Raw genomic sequence first — 26,514 nt, 5'->3', positions numbered from 1 at the left:
AATCCTCTTTTGTCAGAAAAATCTAAGATCTTTTTATGAACTACATAATTACCAAAGATGCTTTGCCAGTATTCATGTGTGCTCTCAAGAGTAACAATTCTTAGTGTGGAAGCTGTAAGACATGTCAGAAAGCGTATGTACATGAAGAACATATCTTTCAAGATAATAAATGTATTGTGGTTTTCTTAAAGTTTTGTTTTATTTCGTATACTGTTTTTGTCAAAATCGTATGCCATAACTTCAGTAAATGAGAATTTATATTCATTCATTCAAAACTCACTTTGAGTTGGACCTAATTGCAGTGTCAAACAATGGCTTCTTTTTAGCATCTGTTATAAAACTAGGCTTAAATCTGAAAGTTGCCAACAGTTAAAGCTTCTCCTGAAAATGTATTATTTTAATTGCTCAAAATTTTTAAAAATTAAGTGGTGCAAACTGCTTTTAAATTATACTTTTTATTCAATAAAAGTTTTTAAGACAATGACTTAATGAAATAATCAAATACTTATTTGACACTTTCTATTTTAAAGATGTTAAAGTTAACACAAAAAAATCATATACAAAAAACTCTAAAGCTTGGATGAAACCATTACAAGTCTGCTTCCTCATTTTTCCCTGGTTCTGAGTTAGTTAACCCAATTTAGAAAAAATTAGATACTGATTTTTCTCTCATAAAACTGTTATAGGTAGCGATGCAAAAACACATTTGCTTCTCTCATTATGCCATTCTTACTACTGACGTGAAGTGCTTGCTGATTCTCAGGTAGTGCTTGGTATAGCTGCAAGTTATGGCACAAGGTACAAAAATAGCATCGTGCTGTATTTGTAGTGGTCACCTGGTGAGAGGGAGTGGGCATGAGCTCAGGAAGTTTAGCCAGAAAAAGGGTTTCCATATAATGATGTACAAACAAGGGCTGGAATTGTCTTGAGTGACTACAATCAGAGAGCATGTGAACTGGTAGTTGGCATCCCTGCAGAGAAAGAAGCAATAAAGGGGGAGTGGTGCAGCTAGCTGGAGTACTTACTTCATCATGAAATGTTTGATAAGAACGTTAAAATAGTTGTGGTTTAGACTAAAATGTCTCTAACAGCTGAGGTATGAGTGTGTCCTCTCTTGCCATTTGTTACGAGCTGTGTGACTTTGAAGTTCTTGTGAATTGCTGAAGGACCTTCAATACTCTTCCAATGAAGTAATTTTACACTATGAACGAGTGCACTTCTGTGCAACTGTCTTAGTTGTCAAAGCACCTCACTTCAAAATTGCTTAGTAACTGTCCACAAGGCAGGAACAGACTTCTTTCCTTGTATTTAGTATTTCATTGTGTTTAGTTTGGGGAACAGATTATATTCTATGAGTCTAGACTAGTGTGTTAATGCAGACTTTATGGAAAAGATTTCTTTTAATGGTTTCTTGTATAAATTAACCTCAAGATTTTTTAGATACACTTAGTGAATGAGCGTACTGGAAAGCTTTCAGATGCTTTTTGGCTTCTCGTGTTTTCTGTGATGTGACTTAAAAAAAAAAAAGTCTTACAATTTTTTTGGAGCTACTGTCTACCTCTTTGTGTTTGCTACAAGATGGTTATTGGAACTGGTAGAACTGTGTGTTGCAGTAAAATATCTGTGGTCCATAAAGTATGCTGCAGATTTAATATGTGCCTGAAAAAGTCAAAGTTAAGGGCAAGAGAAACTCGCGTACTGCTGAAATGCTTTCTTGTAAGAAATCCTCAAAAAGTGATCGCTGTGCACAAATGTGTGATGCAGGGTAGTGCTGGTGCAAGGCCTCACATTTTCATTCCAAGTTCTCAGCTTGGAGCAAAGCAGAATAGAAGAGATTGCGGATAATTTGTTAATACTGGTGGTTTGTTAGGCTTACCTCAACACATTCTGCAACAACTTGATCTTTTAGTTCTTTTTTCTCCCCCCTTTTTCATGCTGTGCATGTCGTCAGATATTGAAACCTAACAGGCAAATGGTAAGAGTTTAGAAGAGGAGGAGATACAAAGTATTGTATCTGTTACTTCACAGGATTAAAGGGTGCAGCATCCACAGTGTAAATATGTTCAAAAATAAAATGGTGGCAAGAACCTGTTCACATTTTGCATTCTAACTCGGTGACCATTGAGAGCAGTGTTAGCAAAGACACTTTCTTTCACAGGTCACTCAGGAGCAGTAGTCTGAGTTGTACTTCAGCATCATTGTTGCAGCAGTTCACAGCAAGCATGATGCTTGTTTAAACATTACCGTCAGTGTGAAAAGTAAATAGAAGCGTTCAGAAGACGTGTTATAACAAAGATCTTTAAAATTATCAGTAAATCCAGACTCATGGCTACCTCAATTTTGTACCTTGTGTAAAGGTGAGAAAAGCAGTTGTGAGATCTATCATCAGACTGTTGGGATTTTTTTTGTCAGAGCTCTGTAACAAGGACTACAACTGTGTGAATCCCAGTTTCGTGCCTCTGTGCTGTACTAACAAATCAACTCTAGGATGACTATTGATTGCCTGTCTGCATGTGGTACCTTTCTCCTTGCTTGCTTAGTTTGCTACTAGTAAATACCAAGTTGAGGGTTTGGTCATTGTTCAGTATGTCAGTGGCAAAAACAGCTACGAAACAGCAACGTCTTCAGTTTCAGCACCCAGGCTGCTTACTAGAGCAAAGCGGTTGAACCTGTTGTAGAATGGCAGCGTGTGTCCAAGTAGCATGTGTGTAGATAGATTACAAACTCAGCACCCCTGCTTGGTTGTCAGAGCTGAGATTTTATTGTTGTAGAGCTTGTTCAGAGTTTTTTGATAGTTTAATTTACGTGGGCAAGAGAATACAAAAGTGACAGATACAGGGTTTTAGAATTGAAGCTTAATTTTGTCTTCATTAGCCTTGAAACAAAGTGTCTTTTCCTTAGAATTTTCTTTGAAAAATACAATGGCACCATTATTTTTGAATTGTAAAATTGTGCTCGGGGTAAAGAGTGAACTTTCAGGTGATGCTGCATGTTGAAAATCATCTGGAAATGTTTAAACTCACTGTTGTGCACTTACGTTAAAGTGAATATCTTCCACCCAACATTTGTTTTCTATTGGATGCTTATACTTAATTGATCAAATTGATATATTCATTTTCCTATCATTTCATGTTACTGTTTTGAGCTTTCTTCGTATTTCATGTAGCCTTTGTTGTGATTTGTTTTGAACCAAGAAGGAAGATGACTTGTGGATTGTTAATTTTGCTCTTACAAGCTGTATTGTTTTCTAGTAGTTTGTGGTGTATCCTTCTTGCTTTTTCTCGATATTATTTGTTACAAGCTTATGTCCACGGATTTGTTTCATTAGTGTAGCTGACTTAAGAAGAATCTAACTTACCGTGAATGCTCTTAACTGATTTTTTTTCTTCCATGATTTTTGCCTTGCCGTTTTCTTAGATGTTTGGAAACTGGACATTTGGTACTTTGGTCTTCACCGTTATGGTTATAACTGTTACGATGAAGGTATGATATTACACTAATTACTGTTTGTGTTTTGCGGTATAGGCATATGTGTAATAGAGCAATAATTTAAAATTTATTCAAAAATTATACTGAAGTAATTGATTCTGGAGGATTCCAGATACGTTATTTTTATGTTTCGGTTTCAATGTTGGTTAGAATTTTTCTTTGTGGTTTTTGCCTGTTACAACAATATTTAGTGTTGGAACTGGAAGGTCATAAGTACATTCAGACCAGTATTTATCATTTTCTGTGATGTGGGGGGAAAAAAGGAAGTTCACTGAAGTTATCTTTGTTTTAGATGGCACTAGAAACTCACTTCTGGACATGGATAAACCATTTTGTTACTTGGGGATCCATTGTATTTTATTTCATATTCTCCTTGTTTTATGGGGGAATTATCTGGTGAGTGATATTTTTTATTTTTTTTTCCTCTCTCCTTTCTATAGCACAGATGATAGATAAAGCTATGAAAAAACACTGAAGTATTATGTTCTACCCTGTTGCTCTGAATTTTGTGACAGGTGTTGGAAAATAAATTTTTAAACCTAGAGCGGCCACTCGGTTTTGGTGATACTTTTAGAAATTTGAGCAATTCTGCTAAGCTGTCCTGTGCTCAAGGACAGAAATTACTTGTCTCTGACAGCCTGTGACTATAAAGGCATTTTTGTTTTTAAAAAGTAGATAGGCTCCCAAAGGGGCTATGTAACAGGTAAATGTTTGCAACAGAAATGAAGACGCTGGGGTTTGAGTCAGTAAAGTGATGTATTTTTGCTTGTATTTTGGGGTCTTGGACGGATAGGATGGTGAATGATTTCCTGCAGCACAATTTAAAACTCAACCAGAGCGTTTCCCTCCAAAGTTCAGTGCCCTCCTTCCCCAGAGTTTCTTTGCAGGTCAGTCCCAACAGATTGCTAGACTTCTTCATGGACACCGTGCAGTTGTAACATTGCATCGTGAGAGACTTGCTGCTTGATGTAAAAAAAGATGTGCTTGAGCCTGCCTGTGCTGTACTTTTGTTTCTAGAAGTTCCTTTTAGTAATTGCCACTTCTTTTAACTTTTCAGGCCATTTTTACATACCCAGGACATGTACTTTGTATTTGTTCAGCTGTTGTCAAGTGGTTCTGCTTGGTTTGCCATAATGCTCATAGTAGTTGCTTGTTTGTTTCTTGATGTTGTGAAGAAAGTGCTGTACAGACATCTACAACCAACAAGTACTGAAAAAGCTCAGGTAATGTTATGCTTTTGTATCCAGCTTGATCAATAGTTAAAACAACACGTTTGCTACAATCTGTCTTGTAAACTAATTACTTTCCTGTGATGTTTAATTATCCTCTTACTTTGCTGTCATATTTAACGTATAAGTGTTCTCATTTCAAAAAATAATTGTTAATTTAAAATTTTAAAAAATGACACGATTTTACAAGGAAATAACATTTATGTTTAATTGATATTAACTAGTAGAATTATTTATAAAGGGGTCACTCAGTCTTTTGCATCTCAGCTTGCAGCTGTATGAGAGGATCATACTACACATTTTTGTACTGCATTAAAGATGGTAACTTATTCTCATTTTTGTGTAGGTATTAGAAGCTCTCTCGGCAACCATAATTGGCACTGAATAGTTCTTAAAATGTGATGAAAACAATAATTTTAAAAATTACTTTAGTAGGACTTGTTTTAATTAGTATTCCTTAAATCTTGATGATATCATATATGCTGTGTATTTGATTGTTGATTATGTAATTAAAGATAATTACCCATGTGGCATTTTCATAAATTCATAGAAGAGGTCTAAAGATAAGCTGTGATAATAGAATCTCCCTTTTGCCTGACACAGGCTACAAAAACTCCTTGAAATCATTATGTTGAAACTAGGCTGCCTTTTTAGGTATATATCTTATCTATGTTTGAGTATTTTCTTCTTTTTAGTGACAGTTAGAAAGGTCATCCTGACCCATTGTTCTAATAGTTACTGTCTCTGGTTTCAGTTTTGCAGCATTTTATCTTTTTATACTTTTTCTGCTAAACTGAAAAGCTTTCTATTAACAATTTTTTGTTTTATTCACGGTTCGTTTTATGATCAAGCTAATTTTCTCACTGATGAGTAGATTGGACTTGCATCTCTTGTCAAAAAGGTTATTTTCCAGTCTTTTAATCATTCTTGTGTATCTCCTGTAATCTTCACCATTCCTCAACCTCATCTTGAATTTTGGATTTCACCAGTGGACACAGTATTCCAGCACAGCATACACCAGTGCCAAGTATGGAAATAAGGAATTCCCCAGCTGTATTCAGTTTACAAAATAATATACATCAATAACCTGTTATCTTCTGCATCTTTTTCTCATCTGCAAGTGATTATGTTGGTTTCTTCCAGGTCATTGATGAGAGGTCAAATAGCATAGAGCCAAAAAAAATGTGAAAGTGAATGAAGAATCCAGTTGACAAAGATATCCCATATACAGTTACATTCTGAAACCTGTTAGCAGCTTTTAGTCCATTTCTGTGCCATACTAATTTTGTGGTGTCCTCGTTGCATAATTCAAATTACACTGTGCCATACAGAACTCTTAACTGCATTACATCAATACCGTTACCTTTAGCATCTAGCCTTGTGGTTGCTTTGATGTAAGTGCATGTTGATTTACTTAAATTATATTACCCTTCTAATTTGTGTGTTTAAAAAAATCCACGTGAAACATTCTCTTAATTGGCCTAGGATCAACATCATGCTGACAAACCTATTGCTAGCCAGAATATCCCAGTTTCAAAACTGGAATATTAGCTGCTTTTTCCAGTCTTGGAATTCAGTAGCTAAAAGCCAAGGTAAATAACCACTAGCTTTCAGAAAACTGTTCAGCCAGACCTGATAAGACTCTTGATGGCATGTTATTGCACTTTTTGGATTAAAGAGTCTTGATGTAGGAGAAATTCTATAGGTAATTATAGTTACTTTTTTTTTTTCCCTTCAAGAACTAGTGGCAATATTTATCGAACACTTCCCTTTCCTTCCTTCCTGTACATCAGCTGTTTCTATTTGGCAGTGTATCGGTATGGTTACTGAGGTTTCTCATGTTCCTAAAGTGCTCGAATTAAAAGTCAAAAAGCCCACATCTTTTTTCTACCCTTACCTGTATACTTCTTGTTGCATTCTCTTGCTTTCTGAATCAATTGTAAAGAACTTCCAGGTTCAGTTTGCCTCCATTGCAGTTATGTTGTCACGGACGCAGTCAGACTTCTTATTTTTAAGAAAGCTTCTTGATGAATGTCTTAACACCGTTCCTGTGGCTATAGCTTGATCATAGCCATGGGGACTGTGCTTTGTGCATCTCTCTTAGTCATATCTTTTTTTTTTTTCTTATTTCCATTCAACAGTGTCAGTATTAGGGTCTATGTTTACCAAAATACTGTCTTTTTCTGAAAACACTTAATTCCCAATCTTGCAAATTTGAGGTATCTAAAATCCGATTTGACCAGAAAAGCTTCAGCAGCCATTCAGTGGTTTCTCTGTGTGTGTCTGATAATGAAATCATATATGTATTTGTGAAAAGAAGGCACCTGTTTGTTGCTTTCTTGAAGTTTAATCTATTGAGATTTTCCCACTCTCTCTTTTAATGGGACAGTCGGCCCCACTGAATTTCATCAGCTAGTCTTGTCGTGAGGAAGTAGACATAAGTGAAGATGAACAGATGACCAACTTAGCATGTTTACTGTCAAGAAGTGACAGAATGCTTCTTTCATGATTATACCTCATTAGATTTGTTTAAAATTCCTAGTAAATATTTTTCTTTCAGTTTCAAAGCAGAGGAGAGGACTCTGTCTTTCAGATAGAATGAGTTTGGAGAATGTCTTTATCCTAAAAGCTAAGGGATTTTCTGTGGAAGTCATTCAAAGAGTGAATATGGAACTTTGTATATGGAACTTTGTATATTGCCCTTTTAAATGCATTTTTCATAGTGTAGGTGCACCACCTGTATAACTGAATATCTTTAATTATTCATTTTTACTTGTAGGACTAAGTTAGTATATTTGCATATTGAGGGAAAGAAAAAGTGTAGTTTACAGTTACTAAGTTTTTATCAGGGCAAGATAAATTGTTACACGAACTAGTCACTAGTTTTTTAAATCATAGCTATTTAAGTTACTTGTTTCTGTCCCCCAGCTTTTAAATTCTAAAATATTCCCAGGAGCAGTGAGCAAAACACAGGTTTCTCAGCTGAAAATGCTTGCCCCTATTGTTTCAATCTTTCAGAAACTAGGAGCATACTAGTTGTGCAAGTTACCCAACTTAGTGTTCTGAATTCACTGTATCTGTAGGCATCTGCCTTACTCTACTGGGTGTATAAGGAACTTTATTTTATATCTTTTATTTAATGTAAGGTCATAGCATCACCAGTCAGTCTGTCTGTCATCAGTTAGATGTTACATGTAGCTAATTTATTCATAAGAAAGCAAAGAAATTTAACTGGTATGAGAGAGAAAACACTTGAGAAATTCTGCTAAAAACAAACTTTTAAATGTAAATATTGTTCTGTGTCATAACATTGTAAGAAAAAAAAATCTATGTTCCATTTTGGGAAGTCAGTATATTAAAAATTTGACAGGCAAGCATGAGTTGACTTTTACAGAGGGATAAGTTTGGTTAACTCTACTTTCCTTAATGCACTTAGGGTGCATGTGTGTAAATTTTTTTTTTCCTATGCGCCAAGTTTTTTTGCTGGCCTTAAAGAAAATCCATCTTACTACTTTTGACTTTGGTCTGTTGCCCTGAAGTAGCTTCTGGGTAATTTCTGACTACAGGTCTGTAACAGAATCATACAGGAGGAAGTGGACAGTAAGGTAAATCTGAATCAAAATATAAATCTTTGAGTAAATATAAATCACAGCACTATTGAGGGCAGAAGGTAATACTGAATAAAGATGTCTGGTAAAGCATAGATGTAAAAGTGTATAGGCCTTTTTCTCAGTATGAAAGCTAAGGTACTCTTAAGAATGGTCTTACCAAACTGTATCTGGCTGTGATGATCCCAGGAGCTGTCCTGAAGGTATCCAGCTTGTGTTCTGTATATTATGTGTATTCCAGTTAAATAACAATGTCTTGTCCTGTGTCTTTCTCTTAGAAAATTACTGCTGCTACTTACTGACATGTATGTTCCATCCCTTCTCTGTCCAATTGTAGATGTACTCCAACAGAGTTGCTTTAAATGACGAGTTCATCGCACTGCAGCCATTGTCCAGGGCAAGGAATCAGCTGAGCAAAATTAGGTAGAGTAGGAGGGACAGTTCCTCATCAACTCTTATGCATGCTGAAGGTGAACTAACCAGTGCTGAGAGAGATGGGAAGAGGCATGAATATTAGTGGGTTGAGAGGGCAATATCTGTAGTGCAGATACATTCAGTTTGGTTATTTCTTGGCTTTGCTCTGTGTTTTTGAATCAAATGCTTCTCCTAAGTAGCATGTGTTGGACGTGCTTTTTTAGGAAAAAACATCCCTAGCATGATGCTCAACTTTCAGAATACAGATCTAGCTCTTCTTGCATTCATTTTTAAATAATCTCAGTTTCTAGCATGGTTATAATGCTTTTAATTTCTTTATGATCAAAATTAACAGTGCTTTTTGCATGTCGGATAATTTCAGCTTCATTAAGGCCGTGACAGGAAGGTCCATATATTTCAGGCAGCAATTTCTTGCAAGTTGTTTGCCCGTTTTAATTTGCTTTCACTTGCGTTGAAAGGGCAGAAAATGTTTTAAGTTTGGGTGCGTACATACACGTGTGCGGCTAAGGCTTTTTGTGTTTGTTTTGTGCATCTATAAAGTGAGTGTTGTTTGTTTTCAGTGTGTACGGATACATATTGCTAAAGGCATTTGGCTACAAAGTCCTAGAAAATTATTCAAAAGAAGATCAAAGCATACATGTGTCTGTGTAGGTGAACCATTGTGATTCTGAAACTCTTCAAACACACTGAGTTCAGTACATGAAATGCTATCAAATGCTGATTCTCATGTGTAAGACTAAAACACTCATATGCATCGATAATATCTCAACCTGTTTGATGTTTTATCCCACCCCTATCTACTTCTATATTCTGTAGCAAGAAATAATGCGAATAACTGAATCCTTTTAAATACTTTTAGGTGACTGTTGTTTAAAAACATGCAAATAGGTGCTAGGAGAACCAACCAACCTATATTTTTGGGACCTAATTGCTGTTTGTTTAACTGAGGGGAAGGTAGGAGACAGGAGGCTGACATTGTAAATGATTAGCAGAGAATTTTTAGCAGTTAATTGGAACAGATGATACAAGTCATTTTAAAGAGGGGGAAAAAGAGAAGAAAGCTTTGTATTTCCTCTGAGAGTGTGCTATACCTTTGCAAGGCAAAACTTGAAATGGCTATTGTGTTTAGCTGTTAGTTGTCCCACTGTGAAACATATCAGCTTAGATTTCAAAAAACCCCAGGAAGGTAGTGGTGGGGTGTTTTCATTTTTTTTAAATTCAGCACTTACTGCAGTTTGCCTGTTTTAAAGCTAGTATACCTCTTGAATATTAGTAAACTTAGCAACATACTGGGAAGATTCCTCTGCAAAAGCTTTTACCAGTTAGCTTTTAAAATGCTTGGTTTATCAGTGTCATGTAAATAAGTTACCTTTTTAAAACTTTGATAAATACATTTCCCGCAAACCTCTGTTTTCTCACTGAATTATTAAAGGGAATTACATGGTGCATCATAGCTACACCGAAGATTTTATAACAAAAGATTCTTTTAAACTTTCCAAAACTAAACATGTTTTAAGGGTTGTGCAACTGGATGGTGAAAGAAAAATAAATTATATTACTTTGGACGAAGTTCGAAAGCTATCCTGTGGATCCTTACCTAACACAGTAAAAGGGAAAATCAGTTAATAGATGGAAACTACTCACTTCACTATACTAAATAAAAACTAGTCTGTAGCGAAGGCCATGGGTTAGCTTCTGTGGTGTCCAGGGCAGCTGTTTTCCAAAAGCAGTAGAGCAGAGAAAGCAAGGAAAACTGTAGGAACATGAAACAAAACAGCTGCTTGGTGAATGTGGCTGTAAGCAGCTAATTCTGTCACACCTCATTTGTACATCCCCACCCAGTAATTGCATCCTTTGTGACTGCAGAATGCATGTAGGTTGATGAACAGACTTTGGCAGCTTTTTGTTGTTTGTTAAATAGGTATTAAAAACCTCAAAAGGAGTATAGCACCAGGTTAAACTGAGCTATGGCGCCTTCTGCAGATGTGCTTACTGTTCCGTTGATATACAAAAGAATATCTTTATGGATGCAAATTAAGAGACAAGTATGATGTTATAATCAATTTTTATGTCTATAGGCTTCACAGTGCGCAAAAAATTTTCAAGTTAATATTAAGTACATTTGTGATGTACAGTTAAGAGCTTTGAGGGGGGTTTTTTAAGTGTCCATGTGATTCCTGTAAGTCAGAAATGCAGTCTTGTGGGTGCCTGCTAAACTCTTGCCTCTGAACTTCACTGTCCCTTTTGTACCGGGATGAAGAGGAAATCGGGCAGCACAGGTCAGGTGCAGGCTTTCTGCTTGACTGGTGGCTGAGCACTGCTTCTTTCCTCTGTAGCTGTCTCTCCTGTTCTTGGAACATGTGAAATATGTATCTTAGGGTACTAACTGTATCTCCCCGTTGTATCTCATTTCAGTTTTTTCTTTGTAAACAAAGTTTTGTGTGTGAATGTATGTATACATGTCTGTGTGCTTTATAAGAACTGTCAGAAATCTTAAGCCACATGTGAGAAGTGTTGCTTGGACAGATGTTTTAATTCTACTTACTGATGGGATTAACTATGTTTATAGAGTTTTTACCTTTGGACAGTGTGTTATGACTGTACACAACACTAGGGAAACGCAAAATACAAAAAAAGGTTTTTATTTACAGGGAAGGCTGACAGTGCATAATGTTGTATCTGGGACTCTCAAACTGTAGCGTTTACCCTAGCACAGCCAAGACCCTGTTCTTGCCCTGTCTACAGGCCCATGAGTCTATTGTTGCCTTGTTTTCCTTTCATCTCTGTACAGATCTACTTGCTTTAGCTGTCTCCAGGACTCCAGACTCCTGGCCCTGGCTTTATGGCCTTCATTACTTGTCTGTATTTTTTCCTCTAGTTACTGTTTCATAGGATTCCCCTCCAAATAGCTTTCATATCTGATCCAGCCCAGCTGTGTAGAAGTCAAGAACAGACAGGTTTCTGTTCCTTTTACAGCATATGTTTTCTGTAAGGAACGTATAATTTCCAAGAAGACTATTCAAGTGCAAACGTGCATTCGCACTAGTGAAGTATACCAGAACATCTTAATATGCTAAATTTTGAACAAGGGTAATCTCTTCCTTTACAGGTTTGTATATTGTGTTAACACAGTGCGGTGCTGATCTGTTAGCTAATCTATAGAATCTATCGCAGGAAGAGGTAATAAATGAGAGAAGAATAGACCATTTCATATTTACCTTCAGTCACAAAAGTGCACATATTTACTTACTTGAAGATACTTTTGTCTAATGACTTTGAAATAACAAAATAATTTGGGATTTGTAGGTTTACTTGATTCAGAGGTGAAGAGTAGAAAAACGAGAAATATGTTGAAAACATAAGTGTCAGTGAAGTTGTTAGCAGTCGACATTCTTGTATTTTCTTTTAAAATTTTAATTCTAATTGGGTTTTTGGTATCCAGTATATAAAGGGTTAATAGAAGTGAGCTTTACAGTAGGGAGCAAGTTTTAACTTAATTGTGGAGTAGTAATAATGATCTCATATATATATATTTTTTTTTTTCTGAAACATCCATGTGGCATCAGACATGTTGGCAGCTAGGACCTGGGCTCAGGAAAATATGCTGCAGTGCTCTTAACTTGATGTACAGGATTAAATAAATTTCCTGTTCAGCAAAGTCCTAACTGTATATTTCAGCGTGATTAAATGTTTAGTTGAAATGTCTGTCTTGTGGCAAATAGAATACCCTGTAATAAGACAAACAAACTGAAATGGTCCTTTCTATTGGAAGGGGGAAAACAAATAAAACTCCAAAATTTGAAACCAAAATCTGAAAATTTGAAATAGATTTCAAATTTTTTGGGTTTTCCCCTTTTGTAGTCTATGGTGCGCAAAAAGCCCAAACACTTCTAGTACTTGTGCACTGATAAACTGTGTTTGATCCACTGATTAACTTGAAAAAATTGTCTCTTTACCTTGCAAATATGCCTTGTTCTCTCAAGAACAGATCTGTAAAATGAAAGTTTATATAGAAATGGTAACTGTTTTAAAGCAATGCGAGCATGGTGCTTTATAAGATTTGTTGCTTTTCTGTCATTCTAGATGGAAGAAGATAAGGGTTCAGTCAGCTCAGCATGTGACTTTGCTGAAAGCAGGCACAGAGGGGAGGACAATAGGCAACTGCTAGATCCATCTAGCCTACCCGACAGTTCTTACGTTCACTAGGTAGTACTCCCACTCTACCCTAATGTGTGTGTATATATATATTTATATATATCATATATAGACAGTCATGGAGCCATCTCCAAATACCCATATTTTTTGTATCTACGACAAAATTTGCATGATAGTATGTGAGTTTGATTTTTCCTTATCAAGCTGAATCATTTTTTAATTCCGCACTTCAGTTGCTTTTTTGATTTATTACATGAAATGGGCCATTATCATATAAAGTATTATGTTTATTGTGATCCAGGATCTTACCTTATGAAAATACTTTATTTTATTTCCAATTCAAATATGAATAATATCAGATATTTCTCTATACTTATTAATTTTTTTAAAGCATTGTCTCTCCTGCCTTTTGTTTCCTGAGGGTTTGTTTCAGGTCTTCAGAGACAATTATGCTCTACTGCCTTACCAAGCCAAGTTTTACTTCTGTATAAAACTATGATCGTAATTGTCCACCACAGAGAGAAAAGTGAGAAAAGGGGACTCTTTAGTATAATATAAGTATCTTCCTTCCAGGTAGTGGATATAAATATAAAAATCCATGTTCACCAGGCAGTGATATACAGTATATCTACACATAAAATTGAATTTATTCTTATTGTTGTCCTTAATGCTCTCCCAGTACTACTTTACACTTAACAGTGAGTTTGAGAAAACATAAATGTTGTTTCCAGGGTTATCTAAGGTCACATCTGCTGTTTTGTTGAAAAAGAGTAATATTAACTTTTCCATAAATTGTGGTTCAAGCGTGATCCTAGCTTTTTGTGAGTATCTAACTTGAGAAGAACAAAGGAGATTCTAGCAAAGAAGAGACACCAGCCCTCCAAATCCCAGAGCTGAGGGTTTACTCCTTGGAAGTTAGTTTGGGTTACTCTTGGTTCCTCTTCCTGCCAGTTTTTGAATAATGTCTAGGACTGCTAGCTCTGAGGTCAGCAGATTCTAGGGAAAAAAAGAAGTCTGGTCCATTTGATCCTACATACAACCACTGTAATATGACCTTTTACAGTAACTTTAAAGATATTACTTGGTCTGCTTCAAGATAATGGATGGACTAAATATTCTTTTTGAAATCCTAAGTGTAGGAATGTTGAGAGTTTGTTTTGTATTGCTGTGAACACAACCGTGAAGATCACTGCATATGCAGCAGGGAGCTTGCTTTCTGACCTCCTAATAGGAATTCCTTCTGCTCTGGGTAATTTCTTGTCTGATACACTCACTGTGCGCACAGTATGAAGTGGCTGTGAAGGTCATATTTGCTAGTACTGCAATGCTGCAAATTGTGCTGTTCCTAATTACGGTATCTTCTGTGACATTATAATCGTGACCAGAGGTGATGGTCATCAAGTAAAGGTGTGCAGGGACTCAAGCTCTGTTGAGGAGTGTTTTGTTTTAACCAAAACCCCTTTTAGACCTGTCAGTTGCAATGCTTCTGCTCCTGTCTCTCAGGTATTTACAGAAGTTCATTGTCATAGTAAGTGTTCATTTTGTGTCCAGTAGACCTCCCAAATGAGTGCGTGTTAGAAGTGTGTGTTCTGCCTGCACTCACCCATGGCCCCTGAGGTGCAGCAACTGAATCGAGGGTTTCAGTTTGTAATGCTTTCTGTAAGTTCATACAATTGTTAACTGACAATCCTGTAAGCATAATGTTACGTGGCGTGATGGGAAGATCTGGAGGGACCATGGGGAATGTGGAACAGAGCTGAGGAAGGGGCAGGCATAGGAAAAAATGCATAGAAACACCAGTTCTGCTTGTGTGGTCCCCCCTTGTCCTACCACTTGAGATTTTTCTGCCTCTTCTTTTCTGTTAGCTGCCTCCTCTTTGTGGTATAGGAGTAGTTCTGTTAGGAAGCTGTAATCTGTCCAGTCACCTGTTTGGGGGGATTAGGAAGGAATGTGTCCACTCACAGTAAACCATTCCCATAGGAAACTCAGAGGTTCTTTGCTTTCCTTGTAGTCTTGGGCAAGTGTGGGTGACATGAAAGAAATTGGGGTTGGAAACCAAAGTCTTTAGACAACAGTCATCAACCTTTGGTCACACGGTGAAAAGTTGGGTGAAGCTCCTAAGTGAGTTGTGTCCTATCATAGACTAAGATGCCTCCTCCCAGATTTCCTCATTTACTGGTGTCTGAGTGTGAGGTGAGGATAATGGATGCTTAAATTTAGCCTGTGTGTTCGGCACTTGTTTGACAGGATGCTGTCATGGAGAGTTTCAAATTACATTAAAAAGCATCCCTATGCTCTACATTTCTGTTGCCTTTTGGAAAGGATACTAAAGTCAGTTTTGGATATTCTCTTTCCAGCATTACTAGATTTCAGTTACATTTTGGTTATGCTGCGGTTGACTAGTGTGCAAAAATAATATAGAGGGGCACACTGGCACTTAAATGCATACATCTCTGTATTACTTTCATTTTGTTTGGGTCTTTTTCTCACCTACTAAGACTGAACAGTAGAAAGTTTGTTATGCTAATGTTGAATTATGCTTTGTGCTGGCATGAACGTGACTGAACCTATCTAACATCAGCCTTGTTTGCATTTAAATGAATGATATTCACAAAATCAGGAATGTGCTTTTGTTCCTTGCCAAGCCAAGGGTATCTATGGTAGAGATATAATGTAAATTATTATAGGAAGTTGCATTCTACACTTCTTGAGGAAATTTAAGATCAGGTTGCTGCATTATATTCTGCAGCCCTGGTCTGAAGCTTTCTCTTGATAGATTTCCCTTAAAATAGGGCAGACCTGTAGCTTGTATAAATTGTTGTACCTCTGCTGAGGTTAATCAAGGCATCACACCTTAAACTGCATGGTGCTCTGCTCCAGAGATTCATTACAGCTGTAACGCAGAGAATTGCTAAGCAGTTTATTTCCAACATTAAGCAGAGATGGTGCTAAACAATTCCCATACGCTCACCAAGGCTGCGTGCAAACCTTGGGAAGATCAAATTTTAGTGTATATAGACCTTAGGAAGGGAAATGGTGATGTTATTAATCATTGTAGTTCTCCTATAAAATTGAAAAATATTCAACACTCTAAGAAAACCTGTTTTTCCTGTTTTCTGATAACATTTTCATTGCCAGAATCTGCGAGTACTGATTTTTTTATTTTTTTTTTTTTTTTAATTTCCTCCTTCCAGCTTACTGAGGCAGGTTCAGGTATCAACTGCTTGGACTCCATGTGCTGCTTCTCAGATGGGGAAACAGCATGCACATCTGTTAGAAGAATGCTGGAACGACTAATGGGAAGATGTAGTCCAACCCGGGTCAACAGGTGTGGCATTTCTCTCAATAGCCTTTGCTGCAGACGATTCTCCTATAAACTGGAACCCGATGAGCCTGCAGCAATAGATGTCTAGCAAACCAGCTGCAGGTTTTGCTTGTTTAAGTAGGAGATGCAACTCTTTATTGTACTTTTTTCATCCTAAAATATTAGTTTCTTGTTTCTTTTTGAGTGCTTTCTTTTGGGATGGGGAGGGGGAAAAATGGTTTTCAAAAGATTTCTGTTAAAACGTTTAGTTTGGCTTGCTACAAGTTCTTGTGTTGTATCTATCGTAATTTCTCTTGATTTGTACATTCTTCTCTTTAGAAAATCAAGCCTTGCTGCTGTTTTTGTTCTCCTTTTTACAATTATTTTTTTTTTGCCTTCACAAATCAGGAGTTGTTTGTAAAGTCGAAAGACTTTTCCCTTTGTTTCTTGATGTACAACCTCCAAATATTTACCTTGGAGTTTGCATTACTCCTGAAGATATACAAAAGGCTCACACTCCCCCCCTTAAACATAACTTCATTGTTAGAAGGAGAGTCTTTAAATCTTTCAGCCATTGATTGATATGAAGATAAAATATTTTTATAGTATAACTTTTATAATCTATTTCTAAAATCAGAGTAATTGACGGAACAGAGCCTTCAGGTTCTAAGAATTTTAAACGTTTTTTCAGTTCTAGAAGGTATATTGTCAAAATCATGTGTGCCATTCCAAAGTACGTGCTAAATAAATCTTTTTCCTTCACAACTACATGTGAAACAAACATCAATGGGATAAAAGCATGTTAGAGTAATTGAATATGTCTAAGGAGCAATACTGCTCTTGCAGTCAGCATAACTGTGAGAAAAGCCCTTCCTAAATCTGCTGATGTGCCATCTCCCCATTTCCAAATAAAGAGGGATAGCTAATAAACATGGAAATATTTGGGGGTAGAAATGAAAATAGTCTTTTGTACATCTTTTTTTTTTTTTATTGTACTCTTAGTCCCTGAATGATATCATGGTCCTTCACTGGTCAAAAGGCAAACCTGAAAAAAGTTGCACTTCACACATTTTCAAGGAAACTCATTTTGTATTTGAAGAACTTTGGTCTCTTTTGGTTAAAGGTTGTGATATCATTCATACAGTATAAAATCTTGTGTGGGTAATTTTCACTGACAAGCTTTGTCAGTTCTGATTCTGCCTTTAGGTATTGACTTGGTATGTAGTACCTCTCTGTTTTGAACTCTTGTGTTGAACACAGCGTCTGCGGTTTTGGTCAGTTTCTCTCTTCTGGCTTGCTTATGAAATCTATCCAACATTTCTACAAATCTAGGGTATGATTATGCAAAATGTTTCATTCCATATGAAAAATGAACTGTTACGATTAAGTACATTTTTAATTCAAACTCTTGCTGTATAGAAAGCAGGCTTGATGTATAAAATAAACAATTTAATAGAATTTTTAATCTACAAGGTGAGCATTTAATTGGTCTAAAAATCAACATTTTGGTAGCAGTTGCTCTAAGGTTTTTTGTTTTTTTTTCATTTCTCTGTAAAACTGTCCTTTCCAAATGAGGAACTTCTCATGCTACTTTTTTCATTTATTGTTATCTAATTAGGGCAGATTTTTACTTAACATTTGCCTTAGTAATGTGTAGTCTTATAAGGTAGGTATTCTGTGTTTTATTTTCTGCAATGCATTTACACTTTTACAATTTCCTCTGTTTTCCTCTCGATTTTTCTTTCTTTAAGAACTTACACATATTTATTGAAGATAACTCATATTTGACAGAATATTAAATGCTTTTTGAAGACTGCTTTTTCTCAGGTTTCTTGTCTGCTTACCTCATGTAATTTACAGAGGAAGTTCCATCTAGTGAATAATTGAGTTGTTAGAACACAGAAGTTAGTATTATATTTAATGAATATGCAAAACTATCTTGGTGCTACACTAAGGGCTTGAAGTTCTATAGTTTTTGCTTCTGCCTCTGGTTGAAATTACTCTGAACCATCTTCTAGTTTCACTTAAATTTATGTACAGTACAACTAGAAAAGACTTTTTTTAAATTTCAGTCTTATTTGCTTTCTTCAGTGACTTCAGTTCCACTCAGCATTGACACTTAAAACCTAGTCTAAAAGCCAAGGTACTAATACTATTTTTCCCCTACGCTTTACCAATAATATGTTGAAGTCTTTGTTTAATTTTTAATGTGCTAATTACTTAAATCACATGAGGGAGTTAAAAGTTGAGAAATGTTGAAGTTACAGTTAAGAAATCTATTTGGTGATTTAAAAATGCTTGTAAAATTGTTAGCCTTTGTTCACGAGCTTGAGCTGCTTTGGTTTTTATCTAAAGCTGGTATCTTCAGAAGATTGCGCGGTCCCAAACAGGATGGCCTTTTCCGTACTTGTGCTTTATAAAACAGCTTCTTACTCAACCAGGAGGTAGCTGCAAATTTATTTTTGTTGAATGAAGTGATGCTTATAAATACGTTGTCTGAGAGTGCTGTAGAATGAAGAGCACTATTTTAAATAATGTCGCTGTAGCTAGCTTGTTGTTGTATTCTGTGCTTCTGATATTCTGTCAAATATGATATTCTGTCAAATACGATAACCGAACATGAAATCAAACATGGTATCAAATTCTGATAGAAACTTTGATGAATCAAAGTTGTACAAATGCTTGGAGTAGCGGGCCACAGGAATATAGTCTCTTGTACTTAATTTACTGCTTGTAAAATGCATTCGAGAAGTATTTTCTATAGCTTCATTCACCAGTTAGAATATAAAATGTGTGTTGTGGTATGATAAAATGCGTTTTTGTCTGTCTGTTCCATTAAATTGTCTGTCAACTTGTCAGTCACTAAAATGTTAAGAGTGCTGGATCACATACTTTCTTGTACAGTAGGATTCATTACTGAATTGTTTGGATCTCCCACTAGTGGTACCCGTGTCAAGGCATCGCATGGCAAAATTCTAAAGAAACAGCAGATTTCTGACAGAGGCAAATTTGGAGGATAAGTTTGTTACATTTCCTGCCTTCCAACCTTCGATTTTTCAGCTTTTCACATACAGTCCTATAATATTGTTCAATCAAGAACAGTATTTCTTCCTAAGTAGTAATCTGTCCTTAAGAGAAAGACATCGCAAGATCCCATCTGAATCAAAAGCTGTGACATGTTAGGTAGTTTTCCTGATGCCTTAAATTTTAACTTAAGTTTAACAGTAAGGGATTAAATAGATTCATGGCTGTAGATAAGTTTTGCCTGCCCATAACTTTAGACAGCATGGATGTTTAACATTAGAACAGTATGCTGGGTTACCACGGTTAGCTGTGCGTACCACAAGGCTTTACTAGAATGACCTTAGGCTAAATCAAATCGTAGCATTCACAGTGCCTCAACTTACACATGCAGCATTCAGATTTTCCTTGAGGCACAATATTAAAACTTCAATTGTAAAACTGCCGTATAAACCTCTGGTCATTTTAGTTCATAGTGATGAAAATATCTGTAGCTGTGAGTAAACTTTGCCAGAAAGGTAAACATAGAATTGTTAATTACATAGTTGGCATGATTAATTGCAGTATATTTTCAAAAGTTTGAATGAATTGCAGGTCCCTACCTGAAATTAATAGATTAAAAGAGGTAATTAGAGAGAGTCACAAATAATAATAAGAGAGTCACAAACTCTTTATTTAAAAGAGAAATAGAGTTACATTTGCCTAATCTCATAACACTTCTACCTTTTGCTTTCATAGACTTTTCTCCTCACCTCTAGGTTATAAGTTCCCAGTCAGCCAAACTTTTCTTTTATTGTTACTTTAGATCATGGAGTTCATCGGATCCCTTCTATGCCAACGACAGAAGCATCTTGACTCTCTCCACAATGGACTCACCCACTTGTTAACCAGGGACATTTGTGAATGCCTTGTGGAAGCCATGTGGTGCTCACACACCTATAGTAGGTTCTGAAGCGAGTTCAGTGCTACATCCCTGCCCTAGAAAAGACTAGCATAACTTCTAAATACAAACTGTGGCTTGTCTTGTGGCCTAGCCTAAGTCATCTGGACAGTAATCGCTTCCAATGTTTTTTCTAATTATATCCACAAATTGCTATATAATTTTTATTTGTAAGGAACGCTTTTACCTCTGACCATTTAATCTTTGTTGTTACTGTATGAACAGATTGGAATCCTGCATCTGATACTGGAGGCGTCATTATAGCGCAGTGGCAAAATCTCCTCCCAAATCCGAGTGATCCAATAGAACTGAATTTGCATAATGAAACTTCTAAAAGTTGCATTTTTCATGATGACCCTTCACTTTAAACACACACATTAATTTTGAGCTGTCTCTTACAGATGCTGTCTTAACAGTTTGCAAATGAATTTTGTTATTTTCATGGACGGTTACAATATTCTATAAGCAATCAGTTTAATAATTTTTGAGAGTTAAATGCAATTCAAATATTTATGCTGGTGTATGAATGGCAATATATTAGTCATTGCTTTGAAAAACACTGTTAACTTTGACAAATTGATGATTTGGCATAATAAGGGATGTAACAGTTCATTGTTCTCTTAAAGTATAATTCAGAAGCCAGTCATCTTTTATTATGCCCTTTGTGTTTTGTTAACAATTCTTGATCCTGACATGGAAAAATGTGTAAGAATTGGTGGATTGTGTGGAAGTCTCACTAGCATAAATTTTTTGAATTAGTAATCCTTTTGAAGTTGGGGAATTTTTGCATGTTTTACTCTTTTTCATGTATTTATATTTGGTCACGTTGTACTTTGAAGATACAATTAAAGCTTAATTATCTTCATATATCTGAAAGATCGGAGACATTGATGGCAATGTTTTGACACCTAAGTATGCCAATAAAAACAAATAGCACAGATGGAGCTTTGAATGGTACGTCTTGCAGGTACATCTGTTGTCCCAGTATAAACGTGTTTGCATGTTTGGGGCTGGGTAGCAACATTTGCCTGTTCATTTGGCGGGGATGACTAAACCTATTGGTTGTCTTTAGATGTGGGAGATAAAACGGAGGTGCTGCCACCAGGGACGTCCGTAGAGCACTGCCTTAGGTAGGGCAATTTTTATGGCTAGAGGCTGGTTAAAATGCTGCTAGTTAAAATGCTGCTGCTTCTGGACCCTTGTTTGGGAATCCAATTGGAAGTCAGTCTCTGACACTGAAGTCCCATAAATAATTGGAAGAATCTTCCTCTCAGACAGTTAAAGATGTAAAGCTGCATGTTAAAATAATCTCTGGGTGGAATAAACTGTAAATCGAACATAGGCTGTAGATAACTCCTCTAATAAAGATGCGGTTAAGCATAGGATTTGGACAAAACCAGTATTAGCTGCTTTCGCCCTGCCTGCACAAGTTTCCACTGTTGGCTTAAGAGCTGTCTCCCAAGCAAATTACATGGCAAATACTTTTTATTTCATAATTCAGGCAGACACAGCTTACCCTCCTGGTATGACATCTCAGTGGGGCCTGGGCTGCTGCCAGAGGAGTGTATCCCTCTTGTTATGATCATCCCAAATTCTCCCAAGTTCAAGGAGTTGCAGGAGAGGAAGTGTTCAAGAGGTCCGACTTTCTGTGTATCAAATGCTTTGGATGTTCCTTACCTATGAACAGCTCTGCTGTTCGTTATTCTTGTTCATGACTTTAACTGGTATTATTTCAGTTCTCCTTTGGAACTTTATTTTTGCCTTAATGACAGGAAGCTTCACTAAACTGAAAGCTGCAGATACTGTGGGATTTTCAAGATTTCATTGTTCAAGACAATGTTTGTGTAGTAAAGAAATTGTCATTGCAACCTTGTTTTGAAACTCGTAGTGACTTGAACATGCAGTCCATGAGGATCATTCAACACCAGATCACAGATCACAAATTGATTAAGAAACGCTAAAAGTGAATGCTGAAACAGAAGAAACAAAATCAAAATATAGCAGATTTTCCTTTTAAATAAGTGTTTAATTCAGTGTTCATTCAGTTTCAGTTCAGATCTGTATCATGCCTTCAAATGCGCAAGTGCAGTGAAGCTTAAGCTTGAAAATTGCAGTTGTACACCAGACCCCCACACCAACTGTCCAGATGGTCAAGAATCGCTGAAAATGGAGTCTTGCATACTCCATGTAATAGGTATTATCATGTAACTCAGCTGACTGCATATCGTTTGAAACCTGGTTCCTATGCGGAGGTGCAATAAACTGATTGTCATCTCTCCAGTCTCCAAGAAAACTTTTATTCAGATACACAGTAGTAACAAAATACACTTGGATTTCACCTACTCCTGTAACTTTCTTTATATATCATATTACTTTTTTTAAAAATGTAATATTATGTATGATTTTCCTCTTAGAATGAGAAGCTACTGAGAGTCTTCATATTGCCATGGATATCTAGGAAATAAAGAATGTTTTTAAATACTCTAATCAGATATCTGCTGTTTAGCTGCATCTTTTATGTCTAAATCACCTTTCAGAAGTACTTGTTTGTCCATGTCAACCACAGCATTCTAATCATCCCGTTGGTTTGTGTAACCTCATTACCCTGTGTGGTTAGTGTATCATGTTGAAATTTAAACTGTGGTTTATTTTGTATAGTAGAAGGCAGAGGCTTTGATATACAACCCCACTCCAAGCATTTAGATTGGCTCAGCTCTGTACATATACATATTAAGCTTTTACCACACAAATATGTTAATTGTATTTGCACAAAAGGAGCACAGTCCTATATTTGAAGAATAATTTACGTTCATTATGTGTTTCTTTAAAACCTTCCATCCTCTCTTCTCCCTTTCCCCCTACTTTCCCTTTTCCCAGTGTTTGTAAGGTTACGGAAGAAACATGCATTTAAACAATTCAGGAAGAACTTAAGAATCCATCTGTCTGCCAAGGTATATTTTTCTATTTGCAGTAAATCTAAATCAGTAATTTCTCATTTAGTAAGAATGTAGAATTGGTTTGCATAAGACCAGATTTTTTGGTCCGCCAAATATTTTGGATGGAAGAAGTGACTGTGTTTTTGTACTGATGTCACAAATCTTAAAATGGTTCTATTCAAGGAAGAAAGATTTTGTGTATTTCTTTGACAGCTGCAGTGTATGAACCCATTCACTGTGCGTTGTGTACAGTGTAGGATTTTTCATGAAGACCACCGAACAAAACACAGCTAATTCAGTGTAAGGCTAGCATTCATCTCTCTGATTTAGAGTGAATGGGTGAGGGGGAACTTGCCCTAGAGAGGAAGTGTTCTAGAATTGCCTCTTAGCCTTGAAATCCATCAGGTATGGCAGGAAAGCCTATAGTAGATGATGGTCTTAGTTAAAAGCAAGAGTGGTGTATAGTCACTTTGCTATGCAGTGTCTCTGAAGAAGGACCTTCTCCGTAGCCACTGTCAGAACGGGATTGAGTTCTCAGCAGATTGTAGTTCTTGTTCTGTGAAAAATAAGGTTTGGTTTTGTTACGTAGAAAAGCATTGGTTTAGTTGCCAAACTGACGCTTTTTAAAGGGTGCAGTGGAAAAGATTAAGTGAGCAGATGCTCTGAATTGTTTCACAAACTAAAATGTAAATATTCTGCTTAAAATATTCTGTATATTTTTTAAGGTTATAAGGGGGAGGGGGAACAAAAAAAAAAAAATCCAAAGGAAGGAATGCTGAAGACTTTGGCTTTACATTTTCAGAATGATTTCTTGTTTTCTAGAGCAAAAGAGGATTTGAGAAAAGATGCAACTTAGAATGCATATTAGGCAACTATAATTTCTTACTGGAAACCTTTGGTAATACTTTCAAACATGTTTTTTATGACAGTATAACTTCTATATTGGAAAAAAATAATCTCATTTTCTAGTGTTGGAAATGTCTCAAAGCTGTAGTCTACATTATTTTTAATGGTTTTACCTGATACTTCTGTACTTCTAAATATTAGTGATTTTGGTGAAATTCAGTGTTCAAAAGTGCTCAATGATGATGTGCTTCTGAACCATTTATTTTGAGATTCTCTTTTTCTTGGTATAGAATACCTAGTAACTCTCACACTGTGGTCACTGCACTGGCCACTGCCTTGTTACACAGACATCATTGTTTTAAAGGAGTTATTCCTAGAGCTGGGCGAACTGTTCATTATGGACTAATTTTAGCCTCCTTTCTGTTCCTAAATTATTTCCCAGTTAGACTTTCTTCTTTGCAGATCTGTTTTTTTCCTGCAGCTCTTTTTATTGTTGGTAGTTTTGTATGTACGATGTTCTTTGCTTCTGTTGTTTGCTTCCAGTGGCATGATTAGTCTGGTTTCTGCTCTCTCTTGGAATGACTCAATTTATAACAGGAGGAGGAAGGATGGGATGCTTGTGGCTGCATCAACACTTGCCGGCAATCGTCTTAGAAGTGCATTTGCATCGGTATTTGCAAGGCTTCTGCTTTCCATAGATTTTTTCCTTCAGCTAAATACTGCTCGTTAGAGGCATCAGAAATAACTCACTAGAGAGACCTTGTGTGCTGCCCGAGCTTCTGTGGCTTTCGTTAAAAGGAATGTTCTCATCACTTTGAAGTATTCGCCTTGCTCTAGCTGTTGCTATGCTATGATGTTGTATTACAATAAGTACATACAATTGTCATAACTGTAGATATGATTTTTTTGTTGTTGTTTCCAGTTTGTATAAATGCATAGGCATGACTAAAATGGGAGGGGCCATGGGCTAAAGACCTCTCTATATGTAACGTGAAGGGGAAAGAAATGAAACATACTGTTGTTCATGACACAAAGTGTGACCTGTCTGAAAGAAACCCTGAAGTGCACCTAAATGGCCTGTGGCGTACATTAATTTTTCCTCAGCAGTTTTAAAGGAAATTATTTTGTACAGCAGTAGGTTCTTAACCTCTTTACATTTTGGCAATGGCATAAAAGATAAGCCACGGGGCATATAGTTTAGAAAGAGGAAATTGGTTAAAAAGGGGACTCACTTTCAAGTATAAATGAGATCTCATTATTGCAGCAAAGAATATATTTTTACAATTCCCAGTTATGGTCCTATGAAAGATTAAGTCCTATGCATACTAAAATAAATCATCTCCAGTCCTGTTTTTTCACTGAAGTGTGATCAAGTTCTGCCTTTTTGAAGAAAAACGTGAATGATACCGTCTCTGCAAGAAGTACCTTTTTAAATATGTTGACCCTTAATTTTAGGCAAATAAGGGGCATTGACAACTGGAAACTGTAGCAATAATTAGTACAAAAAATTTTGGACCTCTGACACTGTGGCTGCCTCATGTTATTTTTGATTCTCTGACAGCGAGTCTGTGTGCTTGCTTATTGTACAGCTTGGTCAGTAGAAGTTGTTTTAAAAATGGTTTATGAAAACTATATTTATTAAATAAAACTTTCACTTCTAGCTGAGTCATTGTTTTAATTATGTAAATGTTAGAGGCAAGTGAGCCTTGCTGTTCCTTTTCCCTGGGGATCGTTCAGGAGCAAGGCTGAAGATGCAGGTGCAGACCTACAGTACCAATATACATACATGCATGGCCACCTACATAGACACAGACAGGCACTCAAGAGCACTGACAAGCGCACGCATGCCCTCACCTTGCTGCCTTCTGTGGCTGGAGAGAAGTCCAGCGGGGGGTGGGGTGGGGGGAACAGGGATGACGGACAACTTTATACACCAGCCCCCCATATATTTTTTTAATATATATAGAAACACACATGCATGCATGTGGGTGTGTGCCCCTCCAGTAGCTGAGCTCACCATGAGGTATGGTTAGTGATGAATTCCAGCAGCTTCATTCCTGTTTGTTTCTTCAAGGGCAAAGGTAACTGGGACTTCACTTGCCTGCCCAGCCCCAGCCCTGTCCTCTCTCCACATGATGTTTACAGCTCCATCATCTCGTAGGCTTCCTGGGCAGGTTCCTGTTCATAATTTGATTTACAGCTTTATCATTATGACTCCTGGCAGTTGTCCTGAGAACTCTTCAAGGGAGGCAGGCTTGAAATTTTACACTCTGAAGACATAGTATTGAGTTTAGAAAGGGAACAGTTGTAATTTGATGTAAGAATATTCACATTACAGTCCCGCAGCTTCTGTTAAATTGAGAACTTCTGAAGACATGTTAGTGGAAGAACTTCCAAAAGCAGGGAGTTGATTTTTGTACCAGTTTAAATGTCCAGACTTGGGTTTGTATTACAGGTGTCTGTTTAACCTGTCAGGAGCAAAACTCTTTGTGTTTACTCATGCAGATACTTCAACATGTTGGTACTGAAACAGTCAGCTACCTATTAAAAA

General features: G+C 36.6%; 1 protein-coding gene across 1 annotated transcript in view; it reads left to right on the top strand.

The window, feature by feature from the left end:
• Window positions 1-21,365, top strand: part of ATP11B (ATPase phospholipid transporting 11B (putative)) — a 55,377-nt gene extending 34,012 nt beyond the window's left edge. Inside the window, exons 26-30 of the mRNA XM_009822032.2 lie at window positions 3,418-3,483; window positions 3,782-3,885; window positions 4,547-4,712; window positions 16,111-16,244; window positions 20,047-21,365. Of these exons, the coding sequence (XP_009820334.2) occupies window positions 3,418-3,483; window positions 3,782-3,885; window positions 4,547-4,712; window positions 16,111-16,244; window positions 20,047-20,128 (552 nt within the window). The 3' untranslated portion in view covers window positions 20,129-21,365. The remainder of the gene's footprint in view (window positions 1-3,417; window positions 3,484-3,781; window positions 3,886-4,546; window positions 4,713-16,110; window positions 16,245-20,046) is intronic.
• The last annotated feature ends 5,149 nt before the right edge of the window (window positions 21,366-26,514 follow it).

Source organism: Gavia stellata, chromosome 11 (assembly GCF_030936135.1).
Source record: "Gavia stellata isolate bGavSte3 chromosome 11, bGavSte3.hap2, whole genome shotgun sequence".
Classification (NCBI taxonomy): domain Eukaryota; kingdom Metazoa; phylum Chordata; class Aves; order Gaviiformes; family Gaviidae; genus Gavia; species Gavia stellata.
Note: the sequence above shows the minus strand (reverse complement) of the source record. Positions and strands in the feature narration are given on the sequence as shown.